Consider the following 23634-nt stretch of genomic DNA (forward strand, 5'->3'; position numbering starts at 1 on the left):
ACATCCATTTATCTCATGGAGAGTCAAGTGTGAATGTCTGCTTTTCTCCAGTCATCCGTCAAATTTGGGGGGATGGGAAATGCATATTTCATTACATGTTAAGTCCCACTATGCAATTTCTTAGGCTGATGGCAGTATCTTGGGTTTATTTTGTTTGCTTTTCCCTTCCAATAGACTCACAGCTCTGATACCACTTTGGCAGGGTTGTTATACACAGACCTGGGGCCCCATGTAGCCGAGAACAGTGGTGAATGTGGCCTAACACAAAACCACAAATTTACTGAAAACATAAGGGAATTTGTGTGTGTGATTATTTTTTACGAAGATTTATTCTTAGATTTTTAGTTATGTGTGTGTGTGTGTGTGTGTGTGTGTGTGTGTGTGTGTGTGTGTGCATGTTTATGTGAATGTGTGCCAACCGTTTGCCAGTCACCATGAAGACTACAAGAGGGTTTTGGGTCCCCCAAAGCTGGAGTTACAGGAAGTTGTGAGCTGTTTGACTGCTGGGACCCAAACTCAGGTTTCTCTGGAAAAGCAGCAAGTGCCCCTAACCACAGAGCCATCTCTCCAGGCCCTCTGATATTTTTGTAATGCATTTGTTTAATTCTTAAGTATGAACTGTGTAGTTAGCAATGTCAAGGCACAATGTCAAACAGTAGGCATTTGAGAGTCTAGAGTTTTGGTCATATTTGTGACATTTTTTTAAAGAGAGGAAATAAGATTTTCCTTTTGGATCCAAGAAATACATCGTCTACAATGTTCTCTGCCTCTATGATCTCAAAATTACACCTTCCAGTCTGAGTATATTTGTTAGTTTTGTGGCGTGGGTGGGGGGGCTGGTAGATATATAGCATTTGCCATCTGCTAAAGCAGCAATGATTTGCAAAGAGAGAAATGTGTTCATCTGGAGGAGTGGAACTCAGAAACTCTCTTTCCCAGAAATTCATGTACAGAGAAAGTCAAGTCAACGTCATATATCTTGAACAGCCAACTCTTTGAGTAGTTTCCTCTAATGGGTTAAAAAAACACCCGAGAAATAACCGATGTCCCAAGGTCACATAATAGTGAAAACTTAGTCATCTGTACAAAACAACCTTTCTCTTCCTGGAGAAGAGAAAAAGAGTAATTGCACAACCTCAAAGACTTTATTGATTTAAAAGTGGGGATTTGGTATCAAGTATATTTTGGAAATGCTGAAGGTCACTGACCCAATGTTCATAAAAAAATATGAAAAGCCAAATTCTGCAGTGAGAAATCAATACATTTATAGGGCAGGTTATTTTGCTATCCTCATCCAGCCCATCATTTGGTGATGTCTGAAGACAGTTTTGGTTATCACAATGTAGAGGGTACGTGATAGGAACCAGGTATGTAGAGACCAAGGAAGTTGATAAGCATTCTCCAAGGATGCCCTCCAAGGAGGAGTTATCTGATCCCAAGTGTCAAGTTGAGGAAAGCCTAATTCATGCTTATTTAAAATATATACATTGCTCTATGCACTGCTATCTTAGTTTCTAGTCAGAATTGTGCTCACTCATTTCCCAGACAAAAGGCTCACTAGAATTAATCTCACTTTTGAAAAAATTTCCCACACAGCATCCTACATATTCAAATGTGGCATTCAAACCTCACCAGATGCTAAATGCTGCTGGGCTCTTATGGGGGGTGGGGGGCGGGGAAGAGTTCTGTCATTGCTGAAACATCTAATTAAAGTGAATCTGGTACGAACTACATCAAATGTCCTGGAATGTTAAGGAATAGTCCCATCCACACTGTCCCTGTTCTGTTTAGAAAGGTGATTACTCAAGCCAGAATTGCCACATGAAATTTCTTTCTCTCACCATAATAGACCCCATCAGCACACACTGATACTACCCTCTACCCCACGCGCTCCCTGTGCACCCCACCTCTGGGATGAGTAGCACACTCTTTCCTGGTTTGCAAATTCTCAGTCTGGCTAGACAATCCACTTTCTGGAGCCTGCTACTGTCAGCTTATCCTTGCAAACCTTGTTGGGAGGTGACAGATATGGATGGCTTCCTAGGATCTCAGAATGCTGTTTAGCAGGACTGTCACCTTTCTGGAGAGGAATTTCCAATAGCCCTGCCATCAGTCCACAGACTTGCCATGGGAATGACTCCTTTTTACCAGACCCTTCCATTTAGCCCTCTTTTAAGTTACTGGGTGAGGTAAAATTTTGTCGTGCTAGCCTGTCTTGGCTGGATGACTAATCCCATCCCTCCTTTTCAACTGCTTGATGCCAGGAGAAAGAACCTCCACTCCCAGAAGTAACTATCAAAAGTGTCTCCAGACTTTGCTTAAAGGTTCATTGAGGGATAAAACCAGCCACACGTGAGAATCACTGATTCATACTCAGGCTCCTGGGAAGTCCTTCAAGTTCCCTGAACTGGCTTGATTTGAACAGATGTTGAGGGGGTAGGGCACACAGCCTTCCTGATAAATGGAAGTTATAGAGTCATGTGGGTATTGCTCCTGCAAAGTTAGGGACTTCGATTAGTAAATCGGGAGCCTTGCCCTGTAAAGAACATGCCTTGTACAGCACGAAATCCCTTGCAGCACATTTAACAGGATTTCAATCACAGAAACAAGCTCTAGAGGACAGCGCTCCTTCCTGACATCAGCTGGTGACTGGCCACCTAAGGGGTTCTTAGGTAGGTCACATCTGATGCAAGGCAACCATGAAGAAGAGATCACGGTTTCATCAGTGTCCCACATATGGAACTGCAGAAATAGGTAAGCTGGCTGGGTGAGGGTTTTGACTAAGCTCAAAGAAAACAGTCAGCACACAGTTTTGGAAAAAGTCTTTTGTTTTCCAAGGAATTTTTAGACTTTGGGTAAGGGTGGGTCAAGGGGGTGGGGGCTGTGATATTTATTAGAATTTGTGAGCAGGGACTGTATTGAAAGAAAGCTGGGATTTCCATAGGGAAGGGAGACATAAAAGGCACACTTTTCAGATGCCCAGAGGCCTTCTATTTCAGTTGCACAGGGCAGGGAGGAAGAGAGAGCAGGAGAGAGCAAATTAAGTAAGATAGGCAAGACTGTGTCCTGGGTGGGAGGGGCAACCCCCTCTCTTCCCGTCACTGCAGGGCCAAAGTGTGATTACAAACAGCTCCTAAAATTTATCCAAAAGTTTAATGCCTTGAAATAAGTCCAGATCACTCTCTCCCCACTTGTGAAGGAAAAGGCAGTCTGAACATATTTGTCTAAATAAGTGTTTAAGAATAACATATTTTGTAAAATTCAAATATACAGAAAAATTGCATAATCCCCTTTACCACCTCATCTAGAGTCCCCCCAGCCACCAATATTAACACCCCCCTCACCCCTTCAGCCCCCCAACTACCAGTGTCAGCCTTCTCCTGGCCTAGATGCAGGCTATGATTATTTTGTCTTTTCCTGATCAATCAAGTTATCAGGTCATTTCTGGATGACTGAGGGTTTTGATTTTGTTTGTTTGAGATGTTTTGGAAGTGGCTTAGGGGCAAAATTACTTGAGTCTTCTCTTGTTTTAATATTTAGATGATCTGGGAATGAGTGTAAGACTGATAAGTACTTCTTGATTATAGTCCACCCTCTGGATGGCATCTTAATTCAGGATGTCACCCTAAAATGTGTGTGGAGGATTTTACGTCTGGCCACTGAGAACGAGAATTCATGGAGGGCCTCATTATTCACTTTGCAGGGAATGCTTTTGCTTGGGTTTCAACTTGGTGGGGGGAGGGGACTCTTCAGCTTGAGGCTTGACTGTGAATGGACCCCTCGAGGTTTTCTTAACACCACAGAGGATGGGGCTGGCAGAGGCAGAGATAACCAAAGCGAAGGAGGAGAGATCAGCACCACTCGGGAATCTCCTGAGGTGTCTTTGAAATGGAGTCCTGCCAAGCTAATCTGTTCACTGTCACCTACTGGGTTCAGAGAATATGGAAAGGCTGTCTTCCTAAAGCTCTCCCTTCAAAGGGACAATGATCCCTTGGAATTCTAGATTCCACAAGGTGGCTACCTGGTGCTTTCAGTTTTCACCTTCTCCCTAAAGGTGTCAATCAGGGCTTGCCCTTCCAACCCACTGCACACGTAAATGTCTTTCTCCTTAAGTGAACTTGTTGCCACGATGAACTTGAACACTGAGACACAGAAGAGGAGAGTTTGTTTCAACAGCTGCTTTGACAATGAAAAGCTGGAGTTAGTCCTCCCAGGAAGCTGGCTCTGACTGTCTGTCTTTACATTACCCCCTCTTTTCTCTAATGCCCAGCTGAAATCACAAGAAGGGCAAGAGAATGCTAATTACCAGGGACATGCTATGTAGGGGCCTCTCAGTGCTGACACAGGAGTTTTCTCCAAGTTTACTTCTATAAATTTGATTTTTGCCTAATTTATAACTAATTGTTAAATATATGCTGTTGCCTGGTTGTCCATCCAGTATGGTAGCCACCAGCTACAGGAAGTTGTTTAAAATTTAGGGTGACTATGGCTAATAGATTTACAAATGTCTTTAAAAAATGAGGCTTTCTGTCCCTTATTTACATTGTAAGTGTTTAGGATTTGTTTTGGGTGGTATCGGAATACAATGTTGGGCCTGGTCCCATCTAGTAAATGCTTTACCATTGAGCTGTATATATCATCAACTGCTTTTTAACCTTTTGAGAAAACCTTTGAGACAAGTTGTCGCTAAGCTAGAAGCTGAAGTCTTGAACTTGGGATTCTCTTGCCTCAAACTCCCTTGTTGTTGGGATTGTAAGCCTATGCCACCAGGTCCAATGTATGTGTCTAGTGTTGGCATCATGTTACTAATGACTTCCATACTGGAAACCAGCAACACAGAATATTTTCCTCACTGTAGGATGCTGCCAGATTGTGGATCAATGGGATGCAGATCTGGACAGGAATGATGGGCTCTATTTTCCTTACTACCAACTGTACACATTCATTTTAGCTGCCAGTTTTCCATTTTACTTCTGGAAAGGGAAGCTTTGGTTTGAAAACTGTTCACAACAACAATTCCACTGCAGGGGAACAGTAAAGAGCAGAGAAGACCGTGCCGAAGCCACGGGCTCCAGATCTGTTTATCGGCCTCTATTAAATACCGAAGGGGATATGAGTTCCAGTAAAGAGGGGGCAGAAAGCCAGGTCCTCCACTGATTCTGGGTCTCAGACTGATCAGCCACATGTGGGATCTAATGTGGGCAGATTCTAGGACAGGACTTAAACAACGAAACATAACAATAACAACTAGGCTTCTGTTTCCACAGTGTTGGGTGCCTATTTAAAAATGATTGGACAACTTCACATCTAATAGGATTGCTCATTTTTATTTATTGAGTGAATATCATCAGCAACAGTGAAGCCGTGGGTTCTAGTAGCCACTTGTCTTTTTATTTTTAACTGGTGGAGCTGCCAGTCAAAGAAGTGTCAGGCCTTTGATTACATGAGTTTGGCTTTCTCCATTTTCTAAGATTTCCCTTTGTCTTCTGTAGAGCAGAACTCTGATTTGCTCCTTGCTGTATCTGTAGTATCTATAACTGGACCCGGCCCACAGTAGGCACCCTGAAAATATTGGCTAGGGAATGGATTGCTTTTATTTGGAAGGAAACAAGGTGACATCTTTATTCCTTTACATTCTTCCCCCAAGACAAACCTTCTGGAAAAAGCCTTTGCTAATGTCCAGGATCCCCTCCCAGCCAATTAATTACTCTTGGATGCAACCCCTACTTCCCCCTCCACATTCCAGGGTTTTCATCCTGCTCCTCAATGGCAGGACAACTCCTGAGTCAGGCAGAGGACATAGCTTCCCCAGGGAGCACATCCTCCCACCTCTGGGCTTTTTAAATACATAAGAATAGAAATCTGCTAAGCCACCCAGAACAAGCTGTCAAAAGATATGATGAAACAGCAGTCCAAAGAGGTGACATGGTCATACAGTCACCATAAACATAAAAGCAATGTTTACAGTCTGTTGAGTTTTTTCTTTAGTAAGTAGATGCAGACAAGCATTCTGATGGCTCCGAACACCAGACAGGGGTGTTTGATAGATAGTCTAATCTCTACTGTACTTAGTGAAAATGCAATTTCATATGTCATGGTCTTTTGAAAACAAATCTGAAACAATAACTATCCAGCTCTGGTTGAGCAAGAGGATCAGAAGTTCAAGGCCAACCTAGGCTCTAGCGAGATGTTGCTTCAAAACAAAGCCAACAGGTAGTGAGGATCTTTTAAAAGCACTGCAATATTCATTTAGTAAAAAATATCACTTAAATTTTATATTTAATTGCATTTTTTTTCAAATTGAAATCTTACATGATTGCCCTACTCTGGCCAAAAAGGTACCTTTAACATGAAAGAAAGGGTTGTTTTTGCCAATGCCTACCTTAAGACAGTTTACATGACATTTCTGGAACTCCTGGTTATGGGAATTTGCTGACAGCACCAATAATTTAAGATTTTCTGTTGTTGGACTCAAATGCACAATGTCAGAATTAGCTTAGTCTTGTTCAGGGTGGGTGGTATTTGAATTTTAGAAATCTCTTAACCAAAGTCTCATAATTCATTGAGCATAACCTGTTTTATGTCTCCCCAAATAGGATGAATGGAGTTGGCACATGCCACGAGAGGTCTTGTCACTAAAGCAGATTATAGCGACATGTAATGTGGTGTCACAGTGCTCCCCTCATGGACAGCAAAAAGACTGGCACCAACACAGACATGCTCAAGAAGGTTAGCTCTGGCTATCATCATCTACGTGGCAATGCTATTGCTGTCACATCTTTATAAACCTCTGACTCATACCAGTATCCCCCTCTCCTTATTTCGGATCTTCTGTGTGGTCAGCACTACTATAAACAATGGGATGAAATGGAGGCTGGAACAAGGCCTTATCACCTGGATATAGACTTTTGCAGAGGGAAAGCTGTCTTGGAACTTCCACCTTCATTGCTATAATATTTATTTTTCTTAATAATGATTCCTCTTTGAAGCACACTGAAGGAGAGCAAATGAAAGTGACAGACGGAAGCCATCTGCGGTTGTCTGAGCAGAGACCCAGGTGGACTCCGTGTGCACACATTGGTGCTTTGCCTTAGAATCTTCTCTTCTAGCCACCTTTGTCTGTCTTCCGGGTACGCTTTCCCAGTATCTTCCACTTCAGTAAACAGAGCTCTCTGACTTCGTCATTGAAACTCAACAAATCAAGACAGCATTATTAGAGAAGAAAAAGCTACCCAACACGACATTAAGCCTCACAAATTTTTGTTTGTAGAACTCGTCATCATTTCTGATTCAGAATTCTTTTAAAGTAACCTTTCAAAACGCACACTTTAGCCTAGCCAATGACATGAAGTTTAATACATGGCTACTCAGAATTAGGGGGAGGGTGATAGAGAAAGTTTACAAAATTAAAATATATATATTTTTTTAATGAAAAGAAACATACATTCACTTCTAATTCACATAGCCTATTTGCCTTCATAGTTGTCTCTCACACACTAGTTTTTAAACATTGCTTATGAAATTAAATAACATGGAAAAATAAATATGCTTTATTATATAAAGACATATAAATCTGTACCACTCAAAACATTCAGACATACGTAAATGTGGCTGCTTAAAACTATTTTCAGAAAATACGGTTGTGATATTTATACTCTTTTTTTTTCTGTGATATAATGAGGTTGTAAAACACTGATGTCAAACATTTTCTCTCTCTACCTATAGAAACTGCACAGTGTGATAGGAAAATGAGGTAGACACAAGTACTGAAGTTTGCCAGGCTGAAACAAAAGCATCGCTCCCTTGCAAGCACATAATCTCTCATCATTCAGGTCCAGAAGCACAGATCTCAAAGGCTCAGAGAACACTTTTTGAGTTGTCATGGAAACACCCAAACAAGCAATTTCTGTAGAGAAGAACCGCCATCTACAAGATGATCAGTGAACAGAAACACAGGGCAATGCAAAAAGAAACGTCACCAGACTGTCCTGGGAACGTGGCGGTGACAGTGACGTGACTTTCTTCCTCTAGATGGATTTGCTCAGTCTAGAATGTTCCTGATTTACAAGACATTTCTTACTTCACCTTGACAATATAGGGTTCTCTTTCCAATTTGACCCCATTTTTCATAGCATAGATGTATTGATTACCCAATGTGCTTTTGGGATTGGCTCAATAGTTCAACAGAGCTGAAGAACACTGTTTCACAAACTAAGGTCCAGGGACATTATTTTTTAAAGGCCAGAAAAGAAAATTTTGTGGTATTTTTTTCTCAAGCATGATTTTTTTTTTCTTTTCTTGTTTTTTGAGACAGAGTCTTACTTGTAGCTCTGGCTGGCCTGGAACTTACGGCCCCAAACTATAGGTGATCCTCCTGACTCAGTCTCCTGAGTGCTGGGTCACCGGCATGAGTTACTGCAACCAGTGTTACAAAAATGAGTCTTAGCTCTGCAGTGACTCGAATCAGAACCAATGGTCTCTCTGAAAGGGTTGTTTGAATATTAAATTCAAAGAAGTTTCATTGTGGAGACTTTGGAAGTTGTAGCAACAATGATTTGGGGTTTCTTTCTCAAATACTCCTTCATAGGCAGTGGTGACGTAAGCTGTCTCCACTTGACCTTGGCTGTATCACACAGCAGTTGTTGCTTTGCGATGTGACAGTGTCTATGTGTGGGAGTCCCTGGGAGCCAAAGCAACCTGCTGGAGGAGTCATGGCCACCCTGGCCTCTAGTCAGTCTAAGCTGCTTTCTATCAGAAGCAAGATGTTAGCACCTCAAATGCACTTTTCTCTTTTGTACACTTGTTAACATTACTGTAGGTCCAATGGTAAAGCACCATAAAAAGAGTTCATGGCTAGAAACAGGAGTCATTGAGGTATGCTGAAATGTAGAAGTCCTAAGACATTATACCAAAGCATCCATGTAAATAAACATAAAATAATCAAAATCAAAATCCTAGAGTCTGAATGATTGCTCGCTAACATGCACATAAAATCAATATATTTAAATTGCCTATCTACTTAAACAAAATTCTTTTGATTTGGTTCTTTAAAAAAAAAATCACAGTTTAAAAGCCTTGCAAAAGTGACCTTTCTCTTAAGACAATAGAAGAATTGAAGTCTGAAAGTCAAACTAACAATCGCTTTATGAGATCACACAGGCAGCAAAGCTTCCTTTAAAATCCATGTCTGCAGATGCCAGGGCTCAGAACTTCTACTCGCCTTCCTGCCTCTCTGATAGTTTAGAAAACTGTATGTAGCCCCAAGAAGAACAGCGATATTAAATATGCCCTATGTTTTCAGTTAAAACAATCAGCAGCCTATATTTAAAGATTTAAGCTATTAAATTATCAATAGGGGAATATATTGAGAGAATGTTCCAGAAAAAGAAACTAGCATATATATGTATGTCCATACACATACATATATGTGAATATATATATATATATATATGCACAGATACATCCCTAGCACTATATTTTATAACTCACTATGAATATATTTTTTCTATTTTCCTAAAAAAATTTATTTTAGATAATTATGAGATGATTTAAGGGTTAAAATCTGGAGAAGGAAAACACAGATTTCTTTTCTTCATCAAACCACAAGGCTATATAATGAGGAGTGTCTCACAGAGGCCTAACCAGTAACTTTAGAACTAGTGGCCTATTACTTTTGAGAGTGTGAATGGAGCTGGGGGAATTAGGTCTGGTGTTGTCTGTACCCAGAGTGAGTATGCCGTGGGCTCGAGAAGGAACATTTCATGGACAGTAGTATGTAGCAATCACAGAGAAATTGGGGCTTTCAAAGAACATTCTGTCTGTCCTAATGTTACCTCAAACCTTCAAAGCATTCATCTGGAAAAGGTGCCGGTGTTGAAGACAAAATATCCCCAGAGAACTATAGATGTGACACCGTAACTTTTCTTACACTCTAGAACAAAAGCCTACATCCTAGCTAAAGAGCATAGTCTGAGGCCATGTTTCTACTTCTAGTTCTCTGCTGTGTGCAAAAGCCTTACAACTGATTGGGTCACCCTGCAGATGCAGTCACTGATGCCGAAACCCTTGACTTTGGGAGCATCAATGGGTGTCAATCATGCTACTTTAGTTACTCTGCTCTTCACCTGGCACTAGAATTGAGTAAGACCTTCCAAGACAAGACTGAATAAAAATGGGGCTTCTGGAAATGACTTTATATAACACTGATTTCAGCTTCATTGTGATTAATGTGCTTATAGGAATATTTACTGTACTTAGATACATCAGATCTATTGGCTCCATATTTTTGTCACAGCTTAGCCAATGTGCTGTGTTGACACGGTTAATCCATCTGCTTGCTAAGAGCTGCCCCAGAAGTTTGTATAGTATTTACAATGGCGAAACCTGCCTTGCCGTGTCAGCTGCTGGCTAAGGAAAACGAGGAGCAATGGAAAAGCTTGTCCCAGATGGACTTCCTGTCTGGGGACAGGGAAGAGATTCCAGATACCTCGGAAGGTGATAGGTCACTGACGACACTGCTGGGCACCTATATTTCCAACATGACTCGTCTATTGGTGGGTATAGACTTTATGCTGATTGTGTGAAGATATATATATCCAAGGCTCGCAGAAGCAAATGTTAGTAGTTGAAGAAAAAAAATTGCACTAGCCTCAGTGAGCAGGAACCTTACTCCAATAGCCAGAGCTACCACAGCCTAGAAAGCAAAGACTGGCTCCTTTTGGGCTATTTCTCTAAATCACTATCAATGTACATACACACAGCTCTTCTAGGCAAAGGATGCTACTTCTGGGCACCATTCCTGCATGAGGTATTTGTGTTCTGTAGAGTCACTTCGGCAGTGCCGTACAGTGTTAATTCTACCGTGCTGTAACAGGGAGAAAGTAAGAGGGCTTTCAGAGCACAGTATCAAGGGTGCTTTCATGGGTGTGACAGTTCTTGGCTAGGAAGGCATGCCCCAGAATACTCATAACATTGTCTGAGAGTTTGGGTAACAAACATGAAGCATTAGGGCCGTACCGAGCTCCAAGGGCCAGTACTCCATGCAGCGTCTTGTGGGCAAGCTTGTGTGTTGCACTGCTCACGGTCCGGAGGCTTGTCAAGAACTTCACAGCTCAAATCTGGGAACCGGTCACCGTTGGCCCGCTGACAGACCACCAGTCTCGTCCGCATGCCTCCGCCACACAGCTTGGTACACTGGAAGAGGGACAAAGGACGCGCCAGTGATTTTGTGTGAATAGCACATGGCAAAGTCTATTCCCCACAGGAAACTTTTCTTGGCTACGCTTTATTACGGCATTGGGCAGCCTAAGTCTGACAGACAGAGCCAAGGCAAATTGCCAACAATGATACGGCCAATGGACCGTGGTTCCTGTGAATATGAAGTATCCCTCAGTGAGGGCTTCTTTTATATCTGTAATATGAACTTTTTCTTTTTATAGAGCTCACCTCATCAGGTTGAGAACACAGTTACTTGCCCCATATATAAAATGAAGGTTGGGAAGTTAATCACTCTTGATCCATTAACCAGTAGCTAAGACAAAATTCTTTGAGGCATACAAAAACCAGTAAATTAAAAAATAACCTGAAACTACTCAACATTGAATAAAAAAGATAATGACTTGGCCTGTTTTATTTTATTTTTTGGTAGTTGGTAATTTCTTTGTTTTTGTTTTGAGACAAAGTTCACTGTGCAGTCTAGGCTAGTCTGGAACTCACTGTAATCCAGACTGACCTCCTATCTCAGCCTCCTGGATGCTGGGATTATTGAAATGAGCAGCCAAGCCCAACTTCAAGTTTTATTTTTAAATGTTGCTGAGGATTTAATCCAAGGACTGAGTTTTACACAAACCCACACATTCTGGCAATTCTGCTGATTCTCTTATTCCAGTTATGATGCTCAACTGTTTAACTCTATCTTCAAACCTCAGGACAAGTACAACTGTCCTCTAGGAGGAATATACAGCATGATGGGAATGAATGCTAGCTGATGTTCTGACTCTTGGCAGGATTCTCATTTGTGAGACAGGAACAAATTGTATTTCTTGGACAGTGTTGCCTCACTCATATCCAGGAACACAGACATTGAGTTTCCCTGCTGCGTCAAGGCCGGCTCTCCCACAACACTTGGACGGGTCAGTCTGTGATAACTGAAAACATCCCAGCAAAGGCGTGGACTCACCTGGCTTGGATCCAACTACAGAAGCCTAATTATGGATCCCACAGGACAAAACTACAGAGTGTTGGGAAGACTCACATCACAGGAGTCTCAAAGCCCCTCTTCTCCTCCTTCCTCAGTATCACTGCCCAGAATGACATCAGTGAAAGTCAACAAAAATTCCTGGGTCAATTGCCTGTGACTTCTAGGTTATGCGTATGAAATGATGAGACACAAGAATGTGGACTAATGAGCCCATCACCTTCTGTGTCTTTTTTTCTTCCTCTTTGTGCTGTGGTCTCCCAGGTGTTAATTTTCAGGCTTTATGTGGTAAACAGTCAAGACAGAACAACTCAATGAGCCTTAAGTATGTACTTCCCTTACACATTCAATCAGAGAGAGCAATTTTGAGTAACATAAATATGCATATAAGTCCTGCTATAAAGTATAACAAGAGCTCAAAATGCCCAACACTACTACTACCAATGCATATCATTCTTACTATTAATAAAGTAAGTTATTATTGCATTATTACAGTATCATTTGATTGATTGAAGTTTACATGCTAGGCATTTAATGGATGCTGTCTCATATAATAGTTATAAATATTATGCAGGTGGTACTATTATTATTCCAGTTTATAGATAGTGATATGAAAATTGGGCTAAATTACGTTACTTGTTAATATCACAAAAGTGATAAAGGTCGTACCTAGGTCCAGCCAGATCCTGCATATCCCGAACCAGGGTCTAGCTGGTGAGACTGCCTGATCCTTCCCTCCATGCACCCTCCTCAACTCCCCAGATGTAACCCAAGTTCCATATTCAGTGCCCTGGAATAGTTACACCCCAGCTTTTATGGCCTTCAGCCTCCAGGCATACATAGGAAGAGATCTCGGACACACTCCCGTTCACAATACCCTCTAAGAAAATAAAATATCTAGGAATAAACTTAATCAGGGGTAAAGGACCTCTACAATAAAAACTTTCAGTCTCTGAAGGAAAAGACAAAGACACTAGGAAATGGAAAGACATACCATTAACATGTTCATGGATTGACAGAATTGGTATTGTGAAAATGACCATTCGGTCAAAAGTTATTTACAGATTCTATGCAATCCCAATCAAAATCATCATCTCATTCTTCGTAGCAGTTTTAAAAAATCAGGTTACCAAAAATAGACACTGGGTAGCAAAAATAATCCTGAGCAAGAAGAACAATGCTGGATAGACTATCATTCTAGACGTCAAGTTATATTATAGAACCATAGTAATTAAAACATTATGACACTTGCCTTAGGTTTTCCTATTGCTGTGATAAATCACCATGACCAAAGCAACAAGGGTTCATTTCATCTTACACTTCGAGGCAAAAGCCCATCACTGAGGGAAGTCAGGACAGTAACTCATGTAGGACAGGAACCTGGAGGCAGGGACTGATGCAGAAGCCATGGCTTGCTCTCTATGGGTTATTTAACTTGTTTTCTTAAATAGCCCAGGACCATCTGCCCAGAAATGGTTCCACTTTCAATGGTCTGGGCCCTTCAACATCAATTACTAATTAAGAAAATGCCCTACGTGCTTGCCTACAGAACAGTCTTTTTAAGGCATGTTCTCAATTCCCTTTTCTCAGATAACTCTAGCTTGGGTCAAATTTACAAGAAAAAAAAAACATGGGGACAGAGGTACTTACTGATGCAAAAACAGACATATGGACCAATGGAACAAAACTGAATACCTGAATATGAGGACACTTAACTACAGCCATCTAATATGTAATATTTGACAAAGATTCCAAATATATATACTAGAGAAAAGAAAGCATCTTCAACAAATGATGCTGGGGAAACTGGATGTCCATATGGAAAAAAAAAGTGAAATTAGACCCATATCTATCATCTTGCACAAAAACTAACTCCAAAGGGATCAAAGACCTATTTGTAAAATCTAAAGCGTAGAAGTGACCAGAAATAACAGAAGCAAAAGGCAATAGGCACAGGATACAGGTATACGGAAGGACTTTCTGAATAGGACCCGATTTGCCCAGAAATTGAGGCCACCAAGTGGCAGGTGAGAACTCATAAAACTAAACAGCTCTGTACAGCTAAGGAAATAGCCAGCCAAGCGAAGAGGAGTCCCACAGAGCGGAAAGAATCTTTGCCAGCTATACATCTGACAGAGAATTAATATCTATAGTACACAAAGAACTTAAACTACAAAAAGAAAAGCTGAAATGGCCCACTTTAAAAAAAAGGTTGGCTTGGTATTTGAACAGAGAGTTCTTAAAAAAAAGAGAGAGAGAGGGAAAAATGGCTATGAAATATCTCAACCAAGTGCGCCATCCCTAACAATTAGAGAACTGAGAATCAAAACAAGACTGAGATTTCATTTTACCCCAGTCAGAATGGCAAAAATCAATAAAGCAACTGACAACAAATGCTGGAGGGGATTTGAGGAAAAGGGAGCTCTCCCTCACTGTTGGTGTGATTGCAAACTGGTCCAGATGGAAAGCAGCATGGAGAAGCCTCAAAAAACCTAAAAATAAATCTACCACATGACCCAGCTTTATCCCTCCTTGACATACGCCCAAAGGACTGGCCATCGTACTCCACAGACACTTCCTCCATGGTGCTCATTGCAGCTCTGTTCACAATGGTAGAAAATGAAAACAACCTAAAAGTCCTTCCACAGACAATGGGTCATGAAAATGTGGCACGCATACACTGTGGAATATCATTCCGCTATAAAGAAAAATTAAATCATGAAACTTTCAGGTAAATGGATGAAACTAGAAAAGATCAAATTGAAAAATGTAACTCAGACCCAGAGAGACAAATGTCACTTGTTCTCTCTCTTATCTGTGTTTCTTAAAAGGGACCAGAGGTTGGTAGGGGGCGGGGTGAAGCAGTAGAGAGGGGAATAACAGGGTATAGTGATTTGTAGAGGAAATGGGAACAAAGGGGATTCTTTAATTAGGGAGAGGGGAAGGATATAAAGAAGTGGAGAGGAGGGTAAGATACAGTAGAGATGTCTGGAAAAGTCATAAGGAATCTACCTAACATTATATATAAAATACTGACAAGTCTGTGTATACATATACATATACATTATTCATATACATATACAGTTACATATATTGTCTGGCCGACAATGCTGTGTATACATATACATATGCATATATAGTTACATATATTGACTGGGCCGACAATGCTTCCTCCAATAGCTATGGACTATCTAACAGTACCCCAACACCACATGTGAGAAGCCTTCTTTTGAGCTGTTGGTTTGGAGTTGTCTAAGAGACTCTCAAAACACAGGCTATTGCTGTCACCCTTGGTTGCCTCCCAGAGATGGAAGATAAGTACATGGGCTGAAAACCCCGTGTACTTCAGAAACAGGATCCAGAGGATCCAAGCTGGGTTGACCTCAAAGCCTCCTCCCTAAGAACTCGCTTTCATGGAACCAGGAGGTGTCATGCAGCCTTCCAAATGAGGAAAGTGACCAATAGTCCTACCCAGCTACGATACCTATATACTAAAAAGTATCCAGCATGACAATATCCCTAAGGGTGCAGCAGCAGCATGCACACCTTGGTGGTAACCAACAGCTCACTAATTGGACTTGAGGTCTGTTCAAGAAGAAGGAAATCTTGTATAGAACTCAAAACACACCAGCTACCTGAGGCATACCTTCTAACTTCATTCTAAATATTTATTCTTTTTTTTTGTATAGAAGAGTCATTTATTCCAATAATTACATCAGATGACATATCAACATAGTCATGTTGCTTTGGAAGAAATCCAAGAGCAGGATTCCTAGTTGAACAATCTGTAGAAAATGAAACAGGAAATGGAAGTGATTTTGAATCTGAGACTTGTCTTGGATCTTTAAAAGAGATTTTAGAATGTATCCTACATTGAAAGCTTGGTGCAGCCAGTGTCTTCTCTGTTTTTCACTGGCTACCAACTGTCTTGCTTATTTTTTGCATTTGCAGATTTTAAAAACAGTCATTCTCTCCTGATGAGTAGGGATTTGCTGATTTTACTAAATGTTTATTCTTATACTCACCATCGGAGAAATATCTCTTTGCAATCATTACAGAAAACCACAACCAATCAAAATGCAGAGAACAAGTGGCCATGTGGTGCCCAGCCCTGACTGATACAGCTACAACACAGCTCATGCACCTAAGACTCAGGGATCAGCGAGGAAAAGATTGTAGCAGCTAGAAGAGCAGGATGTTTGCTGTGAGATTTCATCTCGTAGAAATGTCAGAGAAGCTATGCTAATGGAATCTCATCAACAAGGCTGCCTAAACAAGTCCTGAACAAGGATGGCACCAACAGACATGCTAACATGGAAGGGAAATCTCACAGGACCCCAACCCTAGACAAAGAACTATGGGCAACTAATGAATGTCGAGAGCAGGAGGGAGAAAGAGTCTTCCCCAGGGTCGAGCACCAAAATTAGTTATCTGATAGCAAGTGAACATCCCTGAAATCATATACATACAAGTCACAATGTATGGAGAGAGCAGGTTGTACTTACATATTTAGGGTTATTAAATGTATATATAATATATATAAAAGAAACAAAGAGCATGAATTTGAGAGAGAACAGGGGAATGCATGGGAAGGCCTGAAGTAAAGAGGAAAGGGGAGGGGGAAAATGGTGTAATTAGATCTTAAAAAACAAACAAAACAAAACAAAAAACATAGCCAGGAAATAGACCTGTTTTTATGCACTCCAAACACCGCGTTACCACTTGTCAGGCAAAGTGGGCCATTTTACAAAGCTAACAGTCACAGCAATCACAACTGGAGAACAGGAGGCTATACAGCTCATCATTCATTCAATGTGTCTGTGACAGGAATAACACCCATTCTGGTTTTGTGAGGAATTTGAAATCTTGGAAGGCACTCTGCCATGGGAAAGAGCGCACCCAAAAGTATAACAGAAATGGCAAGACTCCCATGGGCTACTTTAACATGTGATTTCCATCCTTAGAAGCATTCATTTCTTAGCCATCAGAGGGTAACTAACAAACAACTTAGACCTAGATTTATGTACAGTATTTCCTCATTCTCTACCTCCTACATAGCCAAGCTTCTCTTGTTAGCAGTAAGTGCATTTAAGAAGCAGGATAGAACTAAGAGAAATCTCCTAGGGAATCCCAGGTCTAGACACTCCTCCTAGATCTAGTTCTGAAAAATAAAATATTAAACAATAGTAGCCAGTCAAGAAAGGACAGATAGACCGACGGTTTGCTCTTACCTCTCCCCAGCTGCCGTAAGCCCATTGGGGACACGGGCCAGATTCACAGGCTCTTTGCTCATCAGGTTTGATTCTCTCTACACAATCACTGGCCGTGTATCCGTTTTCATCCTGACACACCACAACTCTCCTCTGGGACCCTCCGGCACAGGTACTAGAACACTAAGCACACACAACAGCAGACTTATCCTCAGCACCACACATAAACCAGCTGGCTGAAAGGTCAGCGGCAAATGACAGAGACTGCTTTCAAGTCTTCATACTCAGTGGGGAAAGGGAGCTGGGAAACTGGGCCCTTCCCCAAGGTGGGGTTGTTCATTTTGTACACACATGCAAATGACTGGACGGTAGAGATGGGCTTCTCTTCACCTTCCCCAGGCCGTCAGGAGGTATGAAACCCTTATGAGTGACAATGTTTATAGAGCCCTCAGTGCAACCCTGTTCATTGCCCTCCTGTGTCTTGTCCTCATTTCTGAGAGGGACAGAAGTGTCAAGAGGCACTGTAGTTTGTGGACACTTTTTTTTTTTTTTTTTTAACATGTCAAGAGCTCCTTTAGAACCAATGCTTGAGTCTCTTTCAACACAGAGGTTAACTCATACTTAATGAATTGCCAGTTGTGGAAATCGAGCTTCTGTATGAACTCATTCAGTGTGTCCATAAAGGTACCACAGAATGTCATTTAGACATTACTTCCTAGTAGGTGACTAGTCCCATCATCTCCCCCGCTTTACAAGAACCCCTGTTTGAGTGGCTGGTGATAGTAAGACCTATTTTATTTGCTTTTCACTTCCTCAATGAACTTAACTGATTTCCATCCCCACACTTCTCTCTTCAGGCCATTTTATTGGAATGTTCTAGAACGGCTGTTGTTGTTTGCATTTCAGTTGGTTCCCACGCACACTTCTCATAGCTCTCCTATGAATCTACAGGTGGAGTGTTTCTCTTTCCAGAAATTCTTTACTTCCTTAAGCTAGTGCATTTTCTAGCACCTTCCATTATGGCCCTTGTTGTAAAATTGGCAAGCTTATACTCATTGAGTCTCCAAAGCAATGCAGTCTTCTCCAACTAACCCTCCTTGATTGGGGACTCTGCCTCAGGACAGAATCATTCAACCTGAAGCAAATATATCCTCCCTATAAATGGACTTAAATGAAAACAGTACTAAACCATGAAACAAAACCACAACACCAAACCAAACAACAAAACTTTCATAGAATCACCAAAATATACACATGCAAATTCTAAAAATTTTTTTTCAACCAGGAAAGACCATGACACATTCTCCCCCATCATCCTTCAGTTTTCAGAACTGGAAGCTTTCCTAAGTGAGAGGCTTGCAGGAAACAGGAGAGGAGGAGAAGCAAGGGGCTGGCTCACACAAAGCCGAGAGCCACACTGAGGGGTCCAAATACAGAATCCAATCAGCACTCACAGGCCAGTATTTCTCCTGCATTCACACTCACTGTGGGGAGCAGCAGACATCTAATTCCTTTTAGCTCAGAAATAATTGAACACAATTAGCAGTGCTGGAAGGACACTGAAAGTAAAAAGCTAACAAGACCCCCAGAGTGGTCAGCACACCCCCTCTAATGACGTGGCTATCCGAATCTGTGGTCACCCTTCTCCTCGGGAATTCCATCAAGTGTTTCAGTATTCCACAATGCATTTTTTGAAAAATTATCCAGCATAACAGTTCAAAACATCCAAGTGCATTTTTTTTTCTTTTGACATCTTTTTCAATGCCTTTCGTAGATGAAAGGACAATAATAAGGACTGTGTTAAAGACAACAATCCGTCGTTGCTGGCCTTCATCCTGTAGCTGGTGAACCACAAAGCAATTCTGGAATCATCTCCATTCACTGGGAAACTAGAGAAAGCAAGACAACGTTGTCCTTCTCTTACAGACAGGAAACTGAGGTTTGCAGGGGGAAAGGCCACCTGCCTCCATTAAGAACTCCTTTTTAGTCTGGGAGCTAGCTCATTGGGTTAATGTGCTGGCTGCCGAGCCTGATACCTTGAGTTCAATCCTTGAGCCCACACAGTGGAAGGAGAGAACCAGCCCTAGCTAGCTATGCTCTGATTTTCACAATCATGCCACGGCACACACATGCACAAATAAATAAGCATCCAAAAAGGAAAGAAAGAAAAAAGAATTCCTCCTCAGAAAAGTTTCTCTGCCCCCTCTCCTGCCTGCCCCCCTCCCAGTTCAGCCATGAAGACTGTCACCCAGAAGTGACACCCCCTCCTCCAACTACAAAGGCGCTCTTCTCCGGGGACTGCAATGAAGCCATTGTATTCGCCCAGCTTGACTGCAAATGTGTCAATAATCTTTCAAAGGCAAATTTCTTCAGAAGCAATTCTAGTCTGTTTTCCTTAGGGCACTACCCAAGTAGGAGAGAAGCAGGCAAAGTGGATACTCACTGCTCCCCAAGGGCCGGTTCTCCACTGGTTTCCTCCAAGCACGTGGGTGCGGCTAGGGCTGTCACTCCGGGGACGGAAGTCCTCGTTTTGAAATGGGTAAGCAAAGCCAGCGCTTGGGTTCCGTTGAGGGCATGGTGACATGGAACAGTCCTGGTCAGTCTCTGGGATATAATCCTGGTCACACTCACTCCGATCAATCACGTGGTCGCTGTAGTTGACACATACCACTTGTCGGGTTGCCTTACCTTGCCCACAAGTCACGGAACACTATGTTGAATATTCAGAAAGAAAAAGGGCTATCATTTGTGAGTCTGAGTTACATTCTTGAGTATATGTTTCTTCAGGTGGCGGAACATTTTCCCAGGTGCCCAGCTTAAAGTCTTAGAATCATCCTTGACTGCTTTCTCTTATTCCCATCTAATATCTCTTTTGCCAAGAAATGCTGTCAATGTAGCATTCAAGATACATCCAGATCCCAGCCACATCTGTTTCTACCCTCACTTCTCTTGTCCAAGAAAGGCATAACCTTCCCTTGTCAGGATGAATATAATAGTTATCAACTGGACTTCTGCTTAGGACTTGACATGCTCTACATATGTGTCATTTGCCAGTGTGACAAAATGCCACCCATTACCACTTAACTCATGCATCCATCTGGTGACTTCCCAGCTCACTTAAAATAACATTCAAACTCCTTGTTGTTGATTTGCGAGGCACTTGATTACGGAGCCTCTGGGTACTTCCTCTTCTGTTCTCTTATTCCCCATATACTGCACTTAGAGCTTCCTGAACAAGCCAAGAACCTCCCATCTCAGGGGCAGCCTGTCTTCAATAGTACCCGTGGCACCACATAGATAGTATTGTGCTTTTCTCTCCCACTTCATGCATAAAAGTGAGAATTTTTTTTTTGTCATTTGTTGAGTACTTACTTTTCTGTTAAGTATTCAACATATATAAATCTCAATCATAACAATGTTATAAAATGGGTGATCATTTCATTTGTTTTTTAAATACAATTTTATTCACCTATTCAATTTTATTTGCACGTGTATGTGCATTTGTATGGTATATGTGTGTGTGTTAGTGTGTGTGTTTGTACAGGTCAGAGGAGAATGACCAGTGTTGTCCACCTGTAGCTCCTTGTCTTATTCCCTGGGGACAGTGTCTCTCATAAACCAGAAGCTCTCCATTTTCAGCTAGCGTGGCTAGTCAGTGAGCTCAGGGGAGTCACTGGGATCTTTTTCTCTCTGCTCCCGAGCACTGAGTTTACTAACATGCCAGCTTTTACATGGGGGCCGGGAATTTAAACTTAGATTCTCATACTGGCACAGAGTGCTCTTCCCCACTGACCCATCTCCTCAGCCCATTCTTCTAAGAGCAGAGGAAAAATGAGGTTCAAAGACTTTAAATCGCTTAAAACCAGGCAACCGATAAATGACTAGGCCTAGGTTTCTCCCTAGCTCTGTGACTCCGTGTCTCATACACAAATTTTGAAATTTTCTGCAACACTAATCTTGTGTCTCCTCACCCTTCTTGTTCACCTAACCTAAGCTACTTCCTGGATTCTGGGCTTGATGAAGGGCTGAGAACAGAAGTTGCCTCAAGAGAAGGTTCATCTGCTTTTATAAAAGCCCATGCAGATGGGGCTTGTATGCTTAGAAGGCTGGGCTCATGGGACTGTGAGAAGGTCCCCATGGCTGTCCTGGAAGGGAACCAAGGGACACCTGCCTTTGAGGGATCACAGGATGCATGGGCAATCAGACTCAAAGTCCGAGAACCCCAGCTGTCTCCCTCTCCTTGCCATTATTTGGGCTAGGTAAGTCAGTCTACTACCCACTAACAGAGCTCTACAGATGGAGATTTGCAGTTAGCCCAGCAGGAGAGGCACTTGAGCAGACAGGATACTGATATACATATTTTTAAATGTGCATTCCTTGCGCAGTTGACTAAGATTCCTTTTATACTTAGCTAGATACATATATATGGAACAGGCTAATTTAAATCTCAAGTCCAACTCTGAAATATAACCCATTCATATAACATGGACCCTTCAACTTCTTATCCTCCCTCATCTTCCAATCCTCCCCAACCCCTCAAAATCCACGCTTACGGAGCTCCAGTCTAGAGCCTTCCACTGTCCACAGGGTGTCACAGAACATTCTTCCTTGGCTACTGGTTTAGGTAAGGTAGCACAGGCACTCTCATCAGCCACAGAACCGTCCTCATCTCGACAGCTGACATATCTCATCCGGGTTCCTTTTCCACAAGTGGCTGAGCACTGGGTGTTGGAGTGAAACGACACAGACATGTCATTTGAAATGGCTTCTTGGCGTTTTTCACTTAGTCCTGTTTCTTATCAGTCCTTAGCCCCCTTTCTATAGTCATGTCAGAGAACAGCTGTCTCCCTTGCACACCTCCCCAGTTTTCTCCCAGTCTGTTTCTTACTGGAGTCCAAGACCCAAATCGCCACTGGGTTCTGGGCACACTGTGTGCATTTCTCCTTGGTTCTGGGCCCAACAGGGGAGGATGACAAGATGATAGTTCACAGTCCTAGATGTGAAAGGAGAAAACATTTACCTTCAAGGCAACCTGTGTTTGTAGATACACAGTCATGGTAAGAAAGCACATTGTACCAAGAAATCTAAGCACTCTGATTTCTGCCTGTTTCTACAAGTCCCAGGACCGCTCTTAGCCCCAGTCTCTTCAATGGCAAAGAGGGATACAAGCTGAATCATTTTCTGGATGCCTTAACACAGGGCAGGGTCTACTTAATGATCGTTAAAGCCCTGTTTATTCACCTGCTCATAGAAAAAGAGGGAACACTGTGAAGGAGTGCGCATGTCTGGAAAAAGCAGGATATCATTTAAAAATTATTAACTGTTAATGTTTAAAAATTCTCAAGGCTAAATTGTGTTCTCACATTTCAGGTAGTTTCCTAATCAAAACTTGCTAATCATGAACTTGTTTTCCCAGGGCACCTAAAGATAACACCCAGGGTCCTGAAGGTCAACCTTAGATACAAAAGGAATTTTCTGTAGGCCATTGGGGGGAATTCACATAATGCCCCTCAGTCAGTCACTCAGAGAGACATGCTGTAGTGAACTCAATCATCTGTGGATAGATACTAGTCTCCCATTTACAGAGTGGAGAACAAAAGAGCACACCTGTTTATAATCACTCCCAGCCTCAGGAGCTCCACATAGCTCCTTGATTTGATACATAGTTATCAAAGGCCCAAGAGTCAGCTGACCTGGAGCAAAAGTGCTGTGGTGGCCTGAGATTGAAGGTCACTGATGTTTCCTTGCCTTAAAACTTTACATATGGCGTGAAAATTCTACTACCTGGCTCCATGCCTGGCATTTTCCTTTGCCTGTGCTCCAAAGAGAGTCCTAAGGGATTTTTGCAGAAAGTAAATAATGTGTCCATAGGCTTCAGCCATTGGGAGTCTATGGATAAATGAACACTCCTGAATGAGAGTGAGAAATCCTGTTTTGAATCTCTAAGAAATTGATAAATTTTCTCTTGATGTGAGGACTGACATTTTCTTGGGACTAATGATGATGTGGTGTGTGTGTGTGTGTGTGTGTGTGTGTGTGTGTGTGTGTGTGTGTGTGTGTTTGTGTGTATGTACATGTGAGCATGTGGAGGCCAGAGGGTGTTTATTGGCTATTTTTCTTAATCACTCTGTACCTTAATTTTAGAGACAGGATCTCTCACACAATGTGAAGCTCACTGATTGGCTGTGCTTGCTGGCCCATGAGTTGCAAGGATACACCTATCTCTGC

The 23634-nt window shown here is 41.9% G+C and overlaps 1 protein-coding gene across 7 annotated transcripts in view; it reads right to left on the reverse strand.

The window, feature by feature from the left end:
* Positions 1–23634, reverse strand: part of Adamts9 (ADAM metallopeptidase with thrombospondin type 1 motif 9) — a 171487-nt gene that overhangs the window by 67189 nt on the left and 80664 nt on the right. For all 7 annotated transcript variants that reach the window (XR_008214349.1, XR_008214348.1, XM_052720258.1 and 4 more), the window contains 5 exons: positions 22295–22399; positions 21960–22127; positions 19850–20116; positions 17428–17589; positions 11017–11193 (listed from right to left, as the gene is read on the reverse strand). Coding sequence is in view for 5 of the 7 variants with exons in the window: in XM_052720258.1 (XP_052576218.1) it covers positions 11017–11193; positions 17428–17589; positions 19850–20116; positions 21960–22127; positions 22295–22399 (879 nt within the window). In the remaining 2 variants the exon portion in view is untranslated. The remainder of the gene's footprint in view (positions 1–11016; positions 11194–17427; positions 17590–19849; positions 20117–21959; positions 22128–22294; positions 22400–23634) is intronic.

This window comes from Peromyscus californicus, unplaced genomic scaffold, assembly GCF_007827085.1.
Source record: "Peromyscus californicus insignis strain IS unplaced genomic scaffold, ASM782708v3 Scaffold_6__1_contigs__length_162567912, whole genome shotgun sequence".
Classification (NCBI taxonomy): domain Eukaryota; kingdom Metazoa; phylum Chordata; class Mammalia; order Rodentia; family Cricetidae; genus Peromyscus; species Peromyscus californicus.